Below are 16,701 nucleotides of genomic sequence, written 5' to 3' on the forward strand. Positions count from 1 at the left end.
GTAGTTTGGGGCCATGTCCTCTGCTGCTGTTGGTCCACTGTGTTTTCTGAAGTCCACAGTCAACATAGCAGCCATCTAGCAGGACATTTTAGAGTCTTCATGCTTCCACAAGCTCTTTGGAGATGCTGCTTTCATTTTCCAGCAGGACTTGGCACCTGCCCGCACTGGCAAAGGTACCAAAAGCTGCTTCAGTGACCATGGTGTTACTGGGCTGACCTGAAGCCCATAGGAGTCTATGGGCTGTTGTCAAGAGGAAGGTGAGAGACACCAGATGAGCTGAAGGCTGCTATAAAAGCAACATGGTGCTGTAGGCTGATCTCCTCCATGACACCAAGTATTAATGCAGTAATTCATGATTCAAAAGGAGCCCAACCAAGTATTGATGGAGAGAAATGAACAGACTTTTCAGAAGCCTGACATTTGTGTTTATAATTGGCTGTGGCTCAGTCGGTAGATCGGCTGGTTGGTGGTTCGATCCCTGACCATGGCAGCCTACATGTGGAAGTATCCTTAAGCAAGATACTGAGATACCCCAAACTGCTCCCGATGCTGCGTTCATCGGTGTGAGAATGAATTCCCGACTAGAAAAGCTCTATAAGTGCAGGTCCATTATGTAATATTCTAATTTTCTGAGACACTGAGTTTTGTGTTTTCATCATCTTTAAGCCAGAATCATCAAAATTACAAGAAAAACAGGCTTGAAATATTCCACTGTGTGTAATGAAACTATATAATTTGAGTTTCACTTTCTGAAATAATTGACAAAAAATATTGAACTTTTTCATGATATTCTATTTTTTTGAGATGTATGTCAAGTCAAATTTATTTATATAGCGCATTTACAGACGGCTGAGCCGAACCAAAGTGCTTCACATAAAAGTGCAATAAAATACAGAATTGACAAAGGTAAAAAAGAGACTAAACAAAACAAACAAAAAAAAAATGTGTGGATATAGCAGGAAAGTGAATGTGTGTGTGTGGTCTGTTATCTTTAACCCCCCCTCTCAGACTGCCACACGTCATCAGCAGGATGGGCTCCAGCGAGGTGGTGGACGTCAACCTGTTCTGCCTGGTGGCCATGGACTTCTACCGCCACCAGATTGACGAGGAGCTGGACCGCAGGGCTTTCCAGTCCGTCTTTGAGACGGTGGCGTCGCCGGGCAGCCCTTATTACCAGCTGCTGGGCTGCCTGCAGTCAATCCACCAGGACACGTCACTCTGAGGGCAGCAGACTGAGACGGACACGCAGAGAGGCACAGAGAGGAAAGTGGATTAGAGTGAGAAATGTGGTAGGGCGAGAAATTAGATTTCAGTGTACACATCCCTGTTGAGTTGCGATGGAGGGGAAGAACAGAATGTTTCATTAGAAAAATCTACTGTAGCCTCAGCCCTTTCCCTCCTTTACGCTCATGTGACACGAGTAGAACTACTGACACGACGACTTCAGTGGACCGAGCAGAAGGAAAAACCAAGAGGAGACCTGAAACCGTGTGACTTTTAGGATGTATGTTAATTGTGAAGGACGCTGGCTGCAGAACCCCCACAGATCATTCCTCGAGGCGAATGACAGCACCTTGAACACCTCCTACCCAGCACCTTGATTAAAAACGTAAAAAAAAAAAACTAATCAAACACAAAATTGGATTTGTTTATTTTCTGTGAGGAATATTGTGATGTCAGTAAAGTAAAATATAGAAAAACAAATAGAAAATGCAAAGTATTTACTATATTTAAAGTTTCAATGCATCTATTTTTCAGTGCGTTTTGTTAAAGAGTGCTAAAGGTCTGGTCTGGACACTGACAATGGGCTGACACGAGTCAGAAGTACCTGCTTAATGTTGTCATTAATTGGTATCTTTGAAGACCTTTTTTTATATTTAAGTTACTTGTGGTCATCGTCTGACACACGTACGTAAAATATTTTATGTGTAAGAGCGATCACTAATAGCCATAGTTATTTTTTTCCAATGACTAAGAGAAGCAGGGGATGGATGTCGTGATTTGTCACTGCAGAACAAGCGAAATGCTACAATTTGTGTCTGTGCAGTGGCCTGTTCTGGATGTTATATTGAGTGGACAAAGAACTAGACAGGTATATACTGGAAAGTATAATCAATGAAACATTATGCATTTTCAGAATTATACATACTTTTAACTGCAAGGGCCCATAATACCAACAGTTTTATCAAGCAAGAAAAATACCAAAATAGCAGTGATTTCTTTTTAACCAGTAGCTGGAGGGGAGAAGCATTTCCTCTTATGATTTTTATCATATTGCTTATATCAGTCTAGTCCTTTTTAAATAAATAAATAAATAAATACATTCAAGTCTGATGAGCTCCCCATGCACCTGAATGATTCCACCTGTCCATTTCCTGTCCTTTTTGATTCTCAGGATGTAAGATGTGACTTTTGTTGTTGAAGTAATTTGAAAAAAAGTAATTGTAAAGTAATATGAAAGCCATGGTGCATGATACAACAAGAACCGTGTAAAGACGAGAGATCTTAAAATAGACGGTAAGATAATGTGGATGTCATTTTCTTTCCTGTCTTAACACACAAACACACGATGAGAAGAATGGCTGACTCAGCAGAATGCAGAAGAAGCTCTGAGCCGATAGTATTTTATTGAAGACTTGACCTCGAGTTGCCTGGGAGCGTTACTCTGTACATACACTTGCCTTAGATAAAGACTGAATATATGTATGTCCTGTACACTGAAAGCTTGAAAGCATGCTTAGCATTACTGCTATTTTCTTGCGTAGTCTTTAATACTGTATTCCTGTGGGTGCGGTTGACGTGACTGTTGTGTGGAAGAGATGCAACACAATCCAAAGGGAGCCTTGTAAACCTTCGCGACCAACAGCAGCTTTGACAAATCAAACAGATGAGGTAGCGTTTGTGATGCCACGTGACAGACAGCGGGAGTTTTTCTGTGTTTGTTTTTGTTGAGCTTTAAATATTGTTTTGTCTCTGTTTAAAGATTAAATAAATATTTCATCATTCTGTGCAGAATATTAAACACACCTAGCACTTAAAAACTTGAAGTTCCTCATGTTGTTAGGCGCTTTCTCGATATGCAACGAGTCCTACAGTACATAAAAGTAACATCAGTGATTTGTATTGCTCGATATGTCACCACTCTCCATCCCTCACAGCAATGCTTCCTTTTGAACATGTTCAAATATTGTATACACACAATAAATGACTGAGTCGTATGCAGCTGTCATTAAAATTCCATTGTGAGGCCTCGCTGAAGTAGATGAAATGAGTCGTGATTTCGCAGAAGATCAACACTCTTCAAAGTCCATTTGGGTTTGTGTGACGAGGAGAAATGGGGGATTTTTTCTGCACTACTTGTCCTCTTAAAGGAAATCATTCATAAGCAGGATAAAGAGAGAGAATGTTCTTTTCAGCTTGTCTTCAAGTATCTTCCCCAGATATAAGAAGAGCAAAAGACTGACTGGGGACCCCTGCAGGGGGTAATGGGATTACCCAGAAATCTTTTGTGGTTTTGGGAGATGGGCGTGGAGGATGTTCAACTGATTTAACATGCTTCCCCTCAGAAGATAATACTGTTTTTGGTCTAATGAAAAAAGCTGAAAAATCACTACGATTCAATTTCTCCGCCAAGTTCTTCATGCTCCATAATGTCAACTCTCTCTGCAATTAGCATGTTGGTGCTTGGCTTTTAAAAAATACCTCTCCCCTCGTCTTTCTAGATAATAGTTTGGTGACCGCCTGCCACAGCCGATTCATTCAGATTGTTAAGGTGGTGATAGAAGAACAGACTGCAGATTATGTGATTCTCCTTTATGTCTGGACCCTCAACAGGACCGTGGACGGTCCTTCACATCTTTTTCTTTTCTTTTACGACTGCCTGTAAAAAAATGAAGAGATTGTGTATTTCAGTTCATTGTAATATTTTAAAGAGATTAATCCCTGCATATGGTCTGTTGTAGAAATGAATAAATTATTTAAAGATGTTAAACTGGTGTGATCTTTGTGAATGGTAGAACTTTCCTTGAGGAAAGTTGTAAATTTAGCTCAACTAGTAGAAAGTATTTTATGATCCACCTGAGGCGATACAACTATTAGTGTTCTCTCTGCTGGCCAACTCATGTTAGACAGGCATGAAATATTAAAGCTGAGAGAAGATGCATGATTCTTGGGCTATTTTGTCCATTTTTGAATCCTTTTCATGTCTTTGTAAGTCATTTTGTGTCTTTATTGGTCATTTGTGGGATTTTTTTGTTGTCATTTTGTGTCTTCTGTGGAGTTTTTTTGGTCATTCTGTCTTCTCATTTTGCCTTTTTGGTAATTTTGTGTCTTTTTGGTCACTTTGGGTGATTTTGTGTCTTTTTGGTCACTTTGGGTCATTTTGTGTCTTTTTTTGGTCATTTTGTGTCTTTGTGTCTTTATTGGTCATTTGTGGGGGTTTTTTTTTAATCATTTTGTGTCTTCTGTGGAGTTTTTTTGGTCATTCTGTCTTCTCATTTTGCCTTTTTTGGTAATTTTGGGTCTTTTTGGTCACTTTGGGTCATTTTGTGTCTTTTTTTAGTCCTTTAGTCCAACATAAAATGTGATTTTGAATCTTTTTTTTTTTACTTTCAAAACACTATCATGCTCAAAGAATTTGAAATGTTGCAAATATAACATATAAGAGGGTTCCATCCAGTTCTATCATTTTATACTAAATATATTTGAGCTTGTCTCCAGTTTTACTTGGTATATCATCATCAAACTGAAACTGGCCTCATGGAGTTTACAGCCAGAACTTTAGAGGTAAATTTACAGTAGGGCTCCACGCTGCTTTGTTTTCTAGTCTGGATGTGATGAAGAAGTCTGGATTTGGTGCTTTTGGAGACTCCAGAGGGTTAAAGATCTTTTGAATATTTAATTTGATGCCTGTTCTCAAACTAACTTTGACCTCTGACTTGATGAAGTTATCACATTTTGTACAATTTCCTTTTCTCAGCCAGGCTGTAATTCCCTTTTATAGTCCATGCAGTATTAAAACATATGTTGCTCTTGTTTTACAGCAGCCATTAAGATGGGCAGTTCCTGATTAAAAGGTATTAACAGGATTAGCAGACAGATGCCATATGGTTCATGGAGCACTGAGCTGAAATCATGATGGCAAATGCTTTTAATGGCTAAACTTTATAAAGGGTTTACTGTGTCATCTGAGTTACACTAAGCATGGCACTTTACATATCATTAACCACATGAAGCGGGACAAAGAAAATCCTAACTAGGGCTCCATGATATCAGATTTTCACTACATGAAAGGATTTATGATAAGGATATTATCATAATATCTATAGAAAAAATGTTATCAGCCAAATTAATCTCTTTAATTCTCTCGTTTAATGTGAGTTTGATACCTTTTTGGATATTGATTTACACTAAATATGAGTGTAGGGAGGTGGAGAAATAGAAATAGAAAACTTTGACTCTGTATGTAATCAGGTAAAATTCTCTATTTCTCTCCAGAACGTTCTGTTTAACTTAATACATTGTTCTTTAACCCATCAGAGGTTTATTTGTTGTCTTTGCAAACAAGTTTCCACCACAGTCTGAAACCAGATCTTTACTAGAGCGTGCAAAAGAACAATGATATTAATATTACAATTATATTCATGGATAGTCAAAAGGAAACCAGGTTTTAAAAATCACAAGGTCCAACATCTGCCATCAATACAGAGTCTACTGGGACAAAATCACTTGCACAGTTTGTGTGTTAGAGTTGCTGGATTATTTACATGAGAATATCGGATTATTTACATGATATCGCTGTCATTGTTGTTGTTTTTTTATATCTCAGTTATCATCAATACCAGTATCATATATGGTGACACTCTTAATCCCAACAATGTTTTAGAAGTTTTTTTATTGCAATTTTTATTGCAATTTTTATTGCAACATTTTAACAACCAGGTAAAAAACAACACTTTTCACATTAAATGTAAACACATACTTGACATCAGATGCAGATTTCTTGCTGAAGAACAATTCTATACATTTAGAATACAATAGAAAAGAATAGATTAGAATAGCCTTTATTGTAATATATAATACAACAAAATTATACCTTTAGGTATGATGTTAGCAGACCATTGCTGAATAAATGTTAACAAAAGAAAATAAGTTTTAGGGTTGAGAAGATTTGGAAGAGTCACAACTTTAGTGCAAAGGTAAAAAAAAAAAAAAAAATCACAGTTAGCATTATTCACTTTAGCTCTTTGGCTTTTGAGAGTTTGGATACAGAAATCCCAATAAATCTCAACTGTTCATATCTCTGACAAACTACCACAGAAATGGCTAAAATTGAAGCAGATGAATGAAGAAACAAGAGTTCAGATTTATACATTAAGGAAAGAAAGATACACAAAGTCTAAGCAATAAAAACCCAAAGACCTGATAATTGGAGTAAAATTTGTTCTAATAAGTGACTCTTTATATAATAATCATGTTTATTTTGTAGCCAAGACAATTATCTTTTTTTGTACAAATCTGATCTTGCTTCCAAACTTTTGGCCTGTAGCAGGGATGGGCAACTGGAGGCCCGGGGCCCGCATACGGCCCGCACCCTCACTTGAAGTGGCCCTCAGTAAACTACATGCATTTGAGCATGAAATCTTAAAAGTTCTGTGTAAAATGCACAAAATAACTTCTTACAATTAATGTTGGTCTGCTGTTCTTACACTGAAAAAAAGAAAGAAATCACAGTAAGTGGTTATTTTTTATTTGCTTCAAACCTTTTGTATTCCTATTTATCCTGTTATACATGCATTTGAGCATGAAATATGTTAAGTTACTGCACTGTAAACATATTTAAAATTGCAGTTTCATCATATCTGGTGAAGTGCACGGTCCTATATGTGGCCCTGTGGTAGTGTCCATAAAAAATTGTGGCCCCATGCAGCATTTAAGTTGCCCATCCCTGGTCTAAGCAATAAAAACGACCTGATAATTATAGTAAAAATGTGTTCTAACAAGTGACTCTTTATATAATAATCACGTTTATTTTGTAGCAAAGTCTAGCAATGAAACAATGATCTTTTTTTGCACAAATTTGATCTTGCTTCCAAACTTTTGGCCTGTAGTGTAGTTAACCCTATAAAGCCTGAACCGTGAAATAATTGCCAGAAAATTCTAAATTTTCAAAACTGGAGTTTTTGTTTAACCGCTAACATTTTTTTAAATTCAATATCAATTTTCATATATGAATTTAATTTGGATCATGTTTGATCTCTTTGTGCAATTTGTTGCACCCAATTTGCTTTTCTTGAACTAACATAATCACATAAAACCCAATATTTTTAACCAAATAAAACTTTGACTTTACTTTTAACATTTTCCTCAAACATACAAAATATTTTTTTCCATATAAAACAACATCATACATCTGCTGACATGAATATTTCACGCAGCAATGACAGATCCACCAGTGGAACCAGCAAATCATTTTTGCTAAATCTGGTATTTTTGTGAAATTTGTTGCTCAGTTTTTTTAATCATCAATTTATGTATTCATCAGGTTTTTCAGGAAAAGAAAATATCACACTGATGATGTAGAGGTCTCAACAGTGGCGGTTCTAGACCAGTTTTACTGTGGGGGCCAAGCAGGGGCCAGTGTTTAATCAGAGGGGCACATTAAAAAATGGCAAAGATGATATTTAAGGATTCAAACCCTTTGTTTTAGCTTATTTAAAAATCTAATTTAAATATATTTGGAAGATACAAATATACTGATTGAAACAATGAGACTTACTAACAATAACAACTATTTTTGTACGACAATGACATTTCTAATTTTTGTGCACAATTACTTTCTTTTATTTTGAAAACTTTTATTGCACAATCAAACGATTATACAATGTACACATTCTGGGTTCATTTTGTGTACAATGAGATATTGTTTGAACAGAAAATAGGTAAAAAAAAATTCCGTTGTTAATCGTTATAAATTGATCATTTTATTATTAATTTGACACAGGGGCCACAGCAGGGGCCAAGGACTTCTTCACAGGGGCAGTGGCCCCTGTAGGCCCCTGTGTAGAACCACCACTGGGTCTCAAAAACATATGTATCAAATATGATACACTTGGCTTTATAGGGTTAATAAACTCCAAAAACCTTCTGAAATGGATTTTCTTCATCATGATTGAACCAGTTTGAGGTTTCCCCCCACCGCTGCCCACTCTAAACACACCTCCCTCTCCTCCTCCAGTCCTCCTCCTCCTCCTCCTCCTCTTAAGGCTACTTCGCCAGATGGTGCAGCCTTTTCTTTTGTTTACCCATCGTCTCTGAGTTTACCTAACTAACCCTTAGCGACCAAACTATGGACACAGCCCGAGCAGCATCACCGTCGGCACCGACAAGTAAGTCGTTTTTTACAATCTGTGCAGAGAGAACCCTCTAGACAGAAACATCTTAGTTTAGAACATTAAACCTGCATCCACCTTTGACTCCCTGCTTTACAACTCAGCTGTTGTCGTGTGCTTTCTTGCTGCGTGATGGTAAAACACAGATCGATACATGCACCATGCTTTCCAATAATCCTCCCAGTAAAAACAACAATTACAGACTCAAACGGCTCTCGTGACGCAGAGTTTTGACACATGTGGAATACGCGGCTGTTGATACTTTTATTTGTGATTTCTCAAACTAACTTTTTTGTCAATTTATCCACATAACTTGTTCGCCGTGTGACTGACAACCCGGGAAACCAATGACAGCATATAAAAGTCTGTGTACACCGCGGTTACCATAGTTACAGACCGACATTCCAAAGAAGTGGAAATCGGGGGGCGGGACTACGGTTTAAGCACGGTTGGTTGGTTGGTTGGTTGGTTGGTTTGGATGCACTTTTGAACAGCAAAAGTCACGGCAAGAAACTTTTTTTTTTGTAACTTTCGTGAATTGACGGACACAAAGCATGCACGTCAACGTCACACAGTTGTTAGTTTGTTTTAAAAGCGAGCACGGCATCTAACAAGTAGCTTTACTAGCATGTGGAGCTAACTAAGCTAACGCGTCAGCTAACATCAACTACAACTTTTTCTTTTCTGTTTCTGAGCGAATGTTTAAAACGAGTTATGAGCTAATAGTTGCTCAACGCAATCGAATAATAACGAATAAGCGAATGTATAAGTTACCAGTAAAAGTTACCTGAAGCTCCAGCTGCTGGAGTCTGGCTCTGACTAACTTTACCTGCATGCCTGCCAGGTGTGACAACACCTCTGGTTTCAACACATTGACTCATTGGACAGAGCTGCACTGACTCCACCCTGCACAGGTGTGGCTGTTTTTACAGGCCTTTCCCCTTAACATGCTATAATAACTATGAATATTGCTATAATTGCATTATAATGTTTTCCTTTGACGTTTTTGGATAATTTCATAAGTATATTGACCAGTGGCGGTTCTAGACCAATTTTACTGTGGGGGCCAAGGAGGGGCCAGTGTTTAATCAGAGGGGCACATTAGCACATGAAAAAATGGCAAAGATGATATTTAAGCATTCAAAATCTTTGAATGTCTTGAAAAAGACACAAAATGACCAAAAAAGACACAAAATGACCAAAAAAAGACACAAAATAACTAAAACAGACACAAAAAAGACACATAAATGACAAAATGACTTACAAAGACTAAAAAATGGACAAAATAGCCCTATAAGACTCCATAGAGTTAAACTATTATACAATGTACACATTCTGGGTTCCTTTTGTGTGCAATGAGATATTGTTTGAACAACAAAAAGGTTAGAATTGTTCCATTGTTCATTGTTATACATTGACAATTTCATTATTAATTTGACACAGGGGCCACAGCAGGGGCCAAAGGCTTCTTCACAGGGGCAGTGGCCCCTGTAGGCCCCTGTGTAGAACTGCCACTGATATTGACCTCTTATGCCACCATATAACCACATATACCAGTAAGACAGCATGTTTCATGTTTCAAGTTTTGCAGGAAACACAAAAAACTTCACCAACAGTGTAACATATGACATTTATTGATCATTTCACTCAAAAAGGATGTAACAAAGGATGGCTATTGGCATAGTAATAACACTGTGTGTAAATGATGTAACTTAAGAGAAATAAATGACTTAGGCTTTTTTTTTTGAACATGCCTTTGTGACTTAAGCAAGATGTGGTAACACTTTATTTTGAAGGTGTCTACATAAGAGTCACACAAGCCTGTCAGAAACATGACATGACAAGTATCATGAGCATTAATGTTACTTCAAAGTGTCATTAATGTTCATGACACATCCCATGTCATGTTTATGACACGCCCATGTCACTCTTATTAAATACACTGAGGAAACCTTTAAAATTAAATTATCTGACTCCAACACAAAATTTTCTCACCTATTTCTCTGTGCCGATCGTTTGATGGGGAATGATGAGCAGGAGACGTCCAAGTTCTCAGTTTAACTTCATTTTATTACAATATGTCAAGAAATGTGCAATTACAAAGTCTCTGAGTCCAATCTTCACTTCCCCGATTACACAAAAGGTGATCAGTTCATGAAGCCTGGACCAGTCTACTTTCCCTAAAACCCTGATTTATAGCCTAACAAAAGTTTTACTAAAACCTGTAGGTTGATCTCTCCAGAAGTTGCCTCCTTTTGATCTGCTGATTTGTCAGTTTATTCAATACGTGGACACGTCATGTCACCAAGCAGAGAAGACAGTTATCTTTCTGCTCAACACATCATGTCTGTGACCCGACCTGTTAACAAAACTTTCAAAACACAAACTCCTGCCTTGATATGACTTGCAGAGATGTTATTGGAGACACAGATTTTGCAACAAATAATAAAATATAAAACATAAAGTAGAGCAGAGGGAGTTTAAGCACATGGAGTAAATGTATTATATAGTTTAAATGTATTTAGAGGAATCATAGTTTGAAAACAATATTAGCACATGATTATTGTAGCAAAGCATCTTGCATGATTAATCTATAAATGCACTTAGAGAGGTTACATACACAGTAAATGACGCATGCATAGATAGTGACCCCCACCCACAGAGACAGACAACAGAGAATACAGATTTCTTTCTCTTAGCTGTAGTGCTCTTTATCAATCTAGATTGTTTTGGTGTGAGTTGCTGAGTGTTGGATATCGGCTGTATGAGATGTATGCCTTGCCTTGTATTTAATGTAACTACACAGCAAAATCGGGAGTGTTAATTCAACTCACAGTGTAAAATTTAACACTTTTTTTGAGTTTATATAGTTCTCACGGATTCTGAGTTACAAAGCACTTTGAACTCACTTTGAAAAGTGTTAATATTTTAACTCCTTAATAGTGTTGAACACTCAAAGTGAAAGGGAATAACACAATTTTGAGTTAAAAGTGCACTTATGTCTTGTCATAAAACAACACCAAGCGTGTCAAATATTCGTTTTTAACATACATCGTGTTATTTTGACACATTAAAGTGTATTTTTAACCCTAAAATCATGTTATTTCCTTTCACTAATGTAATAATTAGTTTAAAAAACTAAGCAGAAATGTTGCCTTTCATGAACCAGTTACTTAAAATAATCCACAGAACAAAAATAATCACTCTGGTTCGTAGATTGGAAGCCCAAAAGCAAACACATACTGGAGATAAAGCAAGCCTTTATTTTTGGTCACAGGTAAAATGATGCAGATCTGGTCTCAGAATAACATCTTTCTCGCAGGAAGTCAGTTAGAATGAGCCATAACACTATAAAAGTTTACATTTTATTCGTCTTGAGCTAAGCCTGCCCCCGTACAGAGAATGGATGGATCGACACCGATTCTATTCTATTCTATATTCTATTGGCCAGTCACTAATAACAACAGCTGTTGTTCTACACAATGTGTGAGATTGAGTGTGTGTTGTCCTCATAGGCATGTAGCTAAAGGTTACCAAGTCTAAACATGACAGCTGAAAAGCCAAACTGTGAGAAAAAGATTACAAAATCACCAGCAAGGTGGAAATTTACATTTACTCTACACAGTATTATAATTATCCAAATATAACAACTTGTTGAAAGAGGTTTCATGTAGGGACTATTTTCTTTCTACCGAACGACACCTGCCAACTGTATCAATACGCAGAAAAGAGTAGTTTGATACCTAATTAACATTACAGTTTAGCCAAGGAGGGCGCCATTAATGTTTACATCTTGCACTGTCACAAGCACAAGCCTCTCGTTCATGAATAGATGCGTGCTTCCTTCTGCACAGTGATCAAGTCATCGGTGTAGTTTAATAGAAAGAAAGTAGTATTACATTAAACTTCTCACAGCAAGTTCTGTAAATTATCTTGAGTAATGGGTGGGGACATAATTTCTCCAAAAAGACATGCTGTTGAGTTTTGCAAATTTATTTTTTTGCCACTTTGACCGCCACAATCTGAGTGCCATCTAGCTCTATTTTATTTAAAAGAAGGCAGACATGTCTAGGGCTGATATCTCTAACTCGCTGCACCTCACATCACACAATCTAGATTGATAAATAATACTATAGGTTAAAGGAAATTTTTGGGGGGGATTTTAAGGTGAATTATCTCTTAACCCTTTATCAGGCAAAGAACTATATTTGGTAACTTCAGTGGATATCAAAATAAGGTCCCCATGTCTCTCTGTGAGGTCGTAGAACCACATGGGAGGTCATTTTTCGAGAAAGAAGTTGCAAATTTACTAGATTAAAGTGGCAAATCTACAAGAAAAAAAATTGCGGATTTAAGAGATTTAACATGGCAAATCTGCGAAAAAAGTCGAAGATTTACAAGAAAAAAAGTGGGGAAAAAAGCAACTTTTTTCTCCCAGATTCACTTTAAATCTCATAAATCTGCGCATTTTTTTCTCCTAGATTTGCCACTTAAAATTTTACCCAACTCCCCCGGGTCTGTATGTTTTTTATTACACATTCCACAGTCAGACACCTTCTGGCTGTATGTAATATCCTCCAATATTCTCTAGGGTTGAAATTTGGAATTTGAAAGTATTTCAATGAGTCCTGTTAAGGATTAAGGAGGCGAAAGGCTCTTATGACTGACTTGGTTGTGTTGTTTTGCAGGTGACTGAGCCCATGAACTGGGAGACAGAGTGACACCAGGATGGGAATGCTCCTGTAGCGAGGCTGTGCCAGAACTGAGGACAAACTTTCACCCCTCTGCTGCATTTAGGACAGCGACTCATTTTTTCGTAGCAACTTGACAGCAGAGCGCTTTGACGAGAAGACAGACGACACTAGACATGTCCTGTATTTCTGCTTTGAGCAAAGCTTTGGGATGTAGAATGGCTCACTGAAACTGAAGTGAATCAATGGACAAGAGGAAGTTCCCTGGAACAATGTTCAGGCAAGTGGATGCGTCATCCAAAAGACGCCCTTGTGGTGACAGCGGCCTGCCTCCACCCTCCTCCTCCTCCTCCCAGCCGGGTCGTATCCGGGCGGTGGAGGTGGCGAGAGGAAGAACGGGCTACGGCTTTACGCTGACGGGTCAGAGTCCCTGTATCCTCAGCTGCATCCTGAAAGGGAGTCCTGCAGACTATGTAGGTTTGCGTTCAGGAGACCACATCCTCTCTGTCAATGACATCAACGTCTCCAAGGCGTCGCACGAAGACGTGGTCAAACTGATCGGACGCTGCTCTGGCGTCCTGAAGCTGGTCATCGCCGAGGGAGAACGCCACCGGAGGCACCATCACCACCAGCGCTCCGCCGGGAGTCGGCACCATAGCAGCAACACCGTGGCAGCGTCTTACCTGGACTCGTGCTCGAGTGATGATGAGTTGGATGGTTTCTATGACAACAGTGTTAACAACAACAACAACAGCAGGTCAGGCTGTGGAGCCCGTGGAGGCTGGTACAAACCCAAGATGGATTCGAAGCAGCTGGGTATTAACCGGGCAGAGAAGGTTGTGGCGGAGCTGCAGTCTGGAGGGATTTTCAACATGATCTTTGAGAACTCCAGCCAGTCCTCCAGCAGCTCAGACAAGGACAGACCCGGGGCCAGTTCCTCATCGAAGCCACGCCCGCTCTCTGAGCCAGAGTTCCCTCCGTATCGGAACCCCCCCCGGTCCCAGAGCAACCCCAACCTGCTCTCTGAGGAGGAAATGGCCCAAGTCCTGAATGATGACTCGGTCTTCTTGGACGCCGACTTCAGTCATCTCCACCTTCAACACCACGAAGAGCAAGACTTGGATGTAGGAGATGGAGGAGACTTGGGCCTGGAGCCCAGCGAGGGCATCCTCAATGTGGGCATGATCGTAGGCTATCTGGGCTCCATTGAGTTGGCCTCCATCGGGGCGAGCTTAGAGAGCGACAGCCTGCAGGCCATCAGATGCAGCATGAGGCGCCTCCGGGCCGAGCAGAAGATCCATTCACTGGTCCTCATGAAGGTACCATTACATGTTTTATTAACCATCTAATGATAATAACTTATTAAACCTCTGAAGTCCAGGAGCTCCTATGATTGCACTTTAACTGGCTTTCTCAGCTTGTCTACATATCATATATAAATAAAGTTATTACTGTAAATAAAACGTGTATTTTCAATAAATAGATGGACTCCAAAGGGTTAACTCTTTATCGGGTGAAGAACTATATTTTTGGTCACTTCAGTGGATATCAAAATGGGGATGTAATATTTTGAGAAAAAAGTTGCAAATTTACTAGATTAAAGTGGCAAAGAAAAAAAGGATGCAGATTTAAGAAATTTAAAGTGGCAAATCTGCGCGAAAAAAGTCACAGATTTACGAGAAAAAAGTGGAAAAACCCCCAACTTTTTTCTCCCAGATTCACCACTTTAAATCTCATAAATCTGCAAATTTTTTTCTCGTAGATTTGCCACTTTAATCTCATAAACTTTTTTCTCAAAATATTACCCCCCTCCCCTTGGTCCGTATGTTTTTTTTTTTTTACACATTCTGACAGTATGTAAAATCCTCCAATATTCTCTAAGGTTGAAAATTGGGGCCCTCATGACGATATTTTGTATCATATATGAAAGTTTAATGTTAGTGTGGCCCACAAGTTTATATGAATGGCACTTTACCGTTTTGTGTGTGGAAGGTCCGTCTAATAACTTTTTGGGTAATTTTGTCTTTTTTTGGTAATTTTGTGTCTTTTTTTAGTAATTTTGTGTATTTTTTTTGTCATTTTGTGTCTTTGTTTAAGTAATTCAGTGTTTTTACAGTCATTTTGGGTCTTTTGTAATTTTTTGTCTCTTTTTGGTCATTTTTGTGTCTTTTTTTGGTCATTTTGTGTCTTTTTTTTAAATAATTTTGTGTGTTTTTTAGTAATTTTGTGTATTTTTTTGGTAATTTTGTGTCTTTTTTTTGTCATTTTCTGTCTTTTTTTTGGTCATTTTGTGTCTTTTTTAAGTAATTTAGTGTTTCTCCAGTTATTTAGTGTCTTTTTTTTTTTTTAAAGTAATTTTATGTCTTTTTTTGGTAATTTTGATACTGCCTCCAGTGGCCCCCAGGTAATTTGAGTTACAGACCCCTGCTTTAATTAAACAATTGAAACACATATCAAAAAGGGGAAGTCTGTCATGTTTTTGTGAATTATGTCTACTATGATCGTCTTATTATTTTCTCTAGTATCATATCACAACATGTGTTAATTATACCCCACCAGGTCATGCACGACAGTGTGCGTCTGTGCAGTGACAGAGGTCAGGTCCTGGCCACCTATCCTGCAGAAAAACTCGCCTTCAGCGCCTGTTGTCCTGACGACCGTCGATTCTTCGGACTGGTGACGATGCAGGCCACTGACGACCACGATGACTTCCACTTCAGCAACGGACGAGATGAAGAGGGCAGTTTGAGAACGTCCTGTCATGTGTTCATCGTGGACCCAGACCTCTGTCACCACCAGGTACCTACACAGAGACACAGTGAGGGTTACAGGTCACACTTACTCCATTTAATAACATCAATATCAAGATACAGGTGCATCTCAATACATTAGAATCTGATGGAAAAGTCCATTTCTAGTAGTTCAAGTCAAACAGCCCCAACCAAGTATTGAGTCATATAGATGGACATACTTTCAGAGGCCAACATTTCCATATTAAACATACTTTTTAAAATTGGTCTTTTGTTATATTCAATTTTTTTGAGACACTGAATTTAAGGTCTTCATTAAATGTAAGCCATAATCATTATAATTAGAAGAAATTAGATAAATTAAGACATGAAATGTTTCATTATGTGTGTAATGGATCTATAACCGGGGTCTCAAACTCAAATTACCTGGGGGCCGCTGGAGGCAGTATCAAAATGACCAAAAAAAAGACACAAAATTATTTAAAAAAGAAACAAAATGACCAAAAAAAGACAAAATTATTAAAAAGACACGAAATTACCAAAAAAAGACACAGAATTACCAAAAAGACACAAAATTACCAAAAAAGACACAAAATTGACCCAAAAAAGACGCAAAATGACCAAAATAAGACACAAAATTATTTTACAAAGACACAAAATTATTAAAGAAGACACAATTATTAAAAAAAGACACAAAATTATTAAAAAATACACAATTGTTAAAAAAGACAAAAAATGATTTTAAAAAAGACACAAATTACCGAAAAAAGTAATTAAAGGGACCTTCCACACTCAACACTGTAAAGTGCCATTCATCACATCATTCACATTAAACTTTCATATCAAGGTGAGGGCCGCAAAATATAATCA

General features: G+C 38.1%; 2 protein-coding genes across 2 annotated transcripts in view; both read left to right on the plus strand.

The window, feature by feature from the left end:
- The window catches only part of htt (huntingtin), a 66,533-nt gene extending 64,874 nt beyond the window's left edge, over positions 1-1,659 (plus strand). The window contains exon 67 of the mRNA XM_059357094.1: positions 1,009-1,659. Within this exon, the coding sequence (XP_059213077.1) occupies positions 1,009-1,222 (214 nt within the window). The 3' untranslated portion in view covers positions 1,223-1,659. The remainder of the gene's footprint in view (positions 1-1,008) is intronic.
- A 7,332-nt stretch (positions 1,660-8,991) lies between these two features.
- The window catches only part of rgs12b (regulator of G protein signaling 12b), an 86,249-nt gene continuing 78,539 nt past the window's right edge, over positions 8,992-16,701 (plus strand). The window contains 3 exon segments of the mRNA XM_059357211.1: positions 8,992-9,304; positions 13,079-14,400; positions 15,641-15,880. Coding sequence (XP_059213194.1) covers positions 13,327-14,400; positions 15,641-15,880 — 1,314 coding nt within the window. The 5' untranslated portion in view covers positions 8,992-9,304; positions 13,079-13,326.

Source organism: Centropristis striata, chromosome 1 (assembly GCF_030273125.1).
Source record: "Centropristis striata isolate RG_2023a ecotype Rhode Island chromosome 1, C.striata_1.0, whole genome shotgun sequence".
NCBI lineage: Eukaryota > Metazoa > Chordata > Actinopteri > Perciformes > Serranidae > Centropristis > Centropristis striata.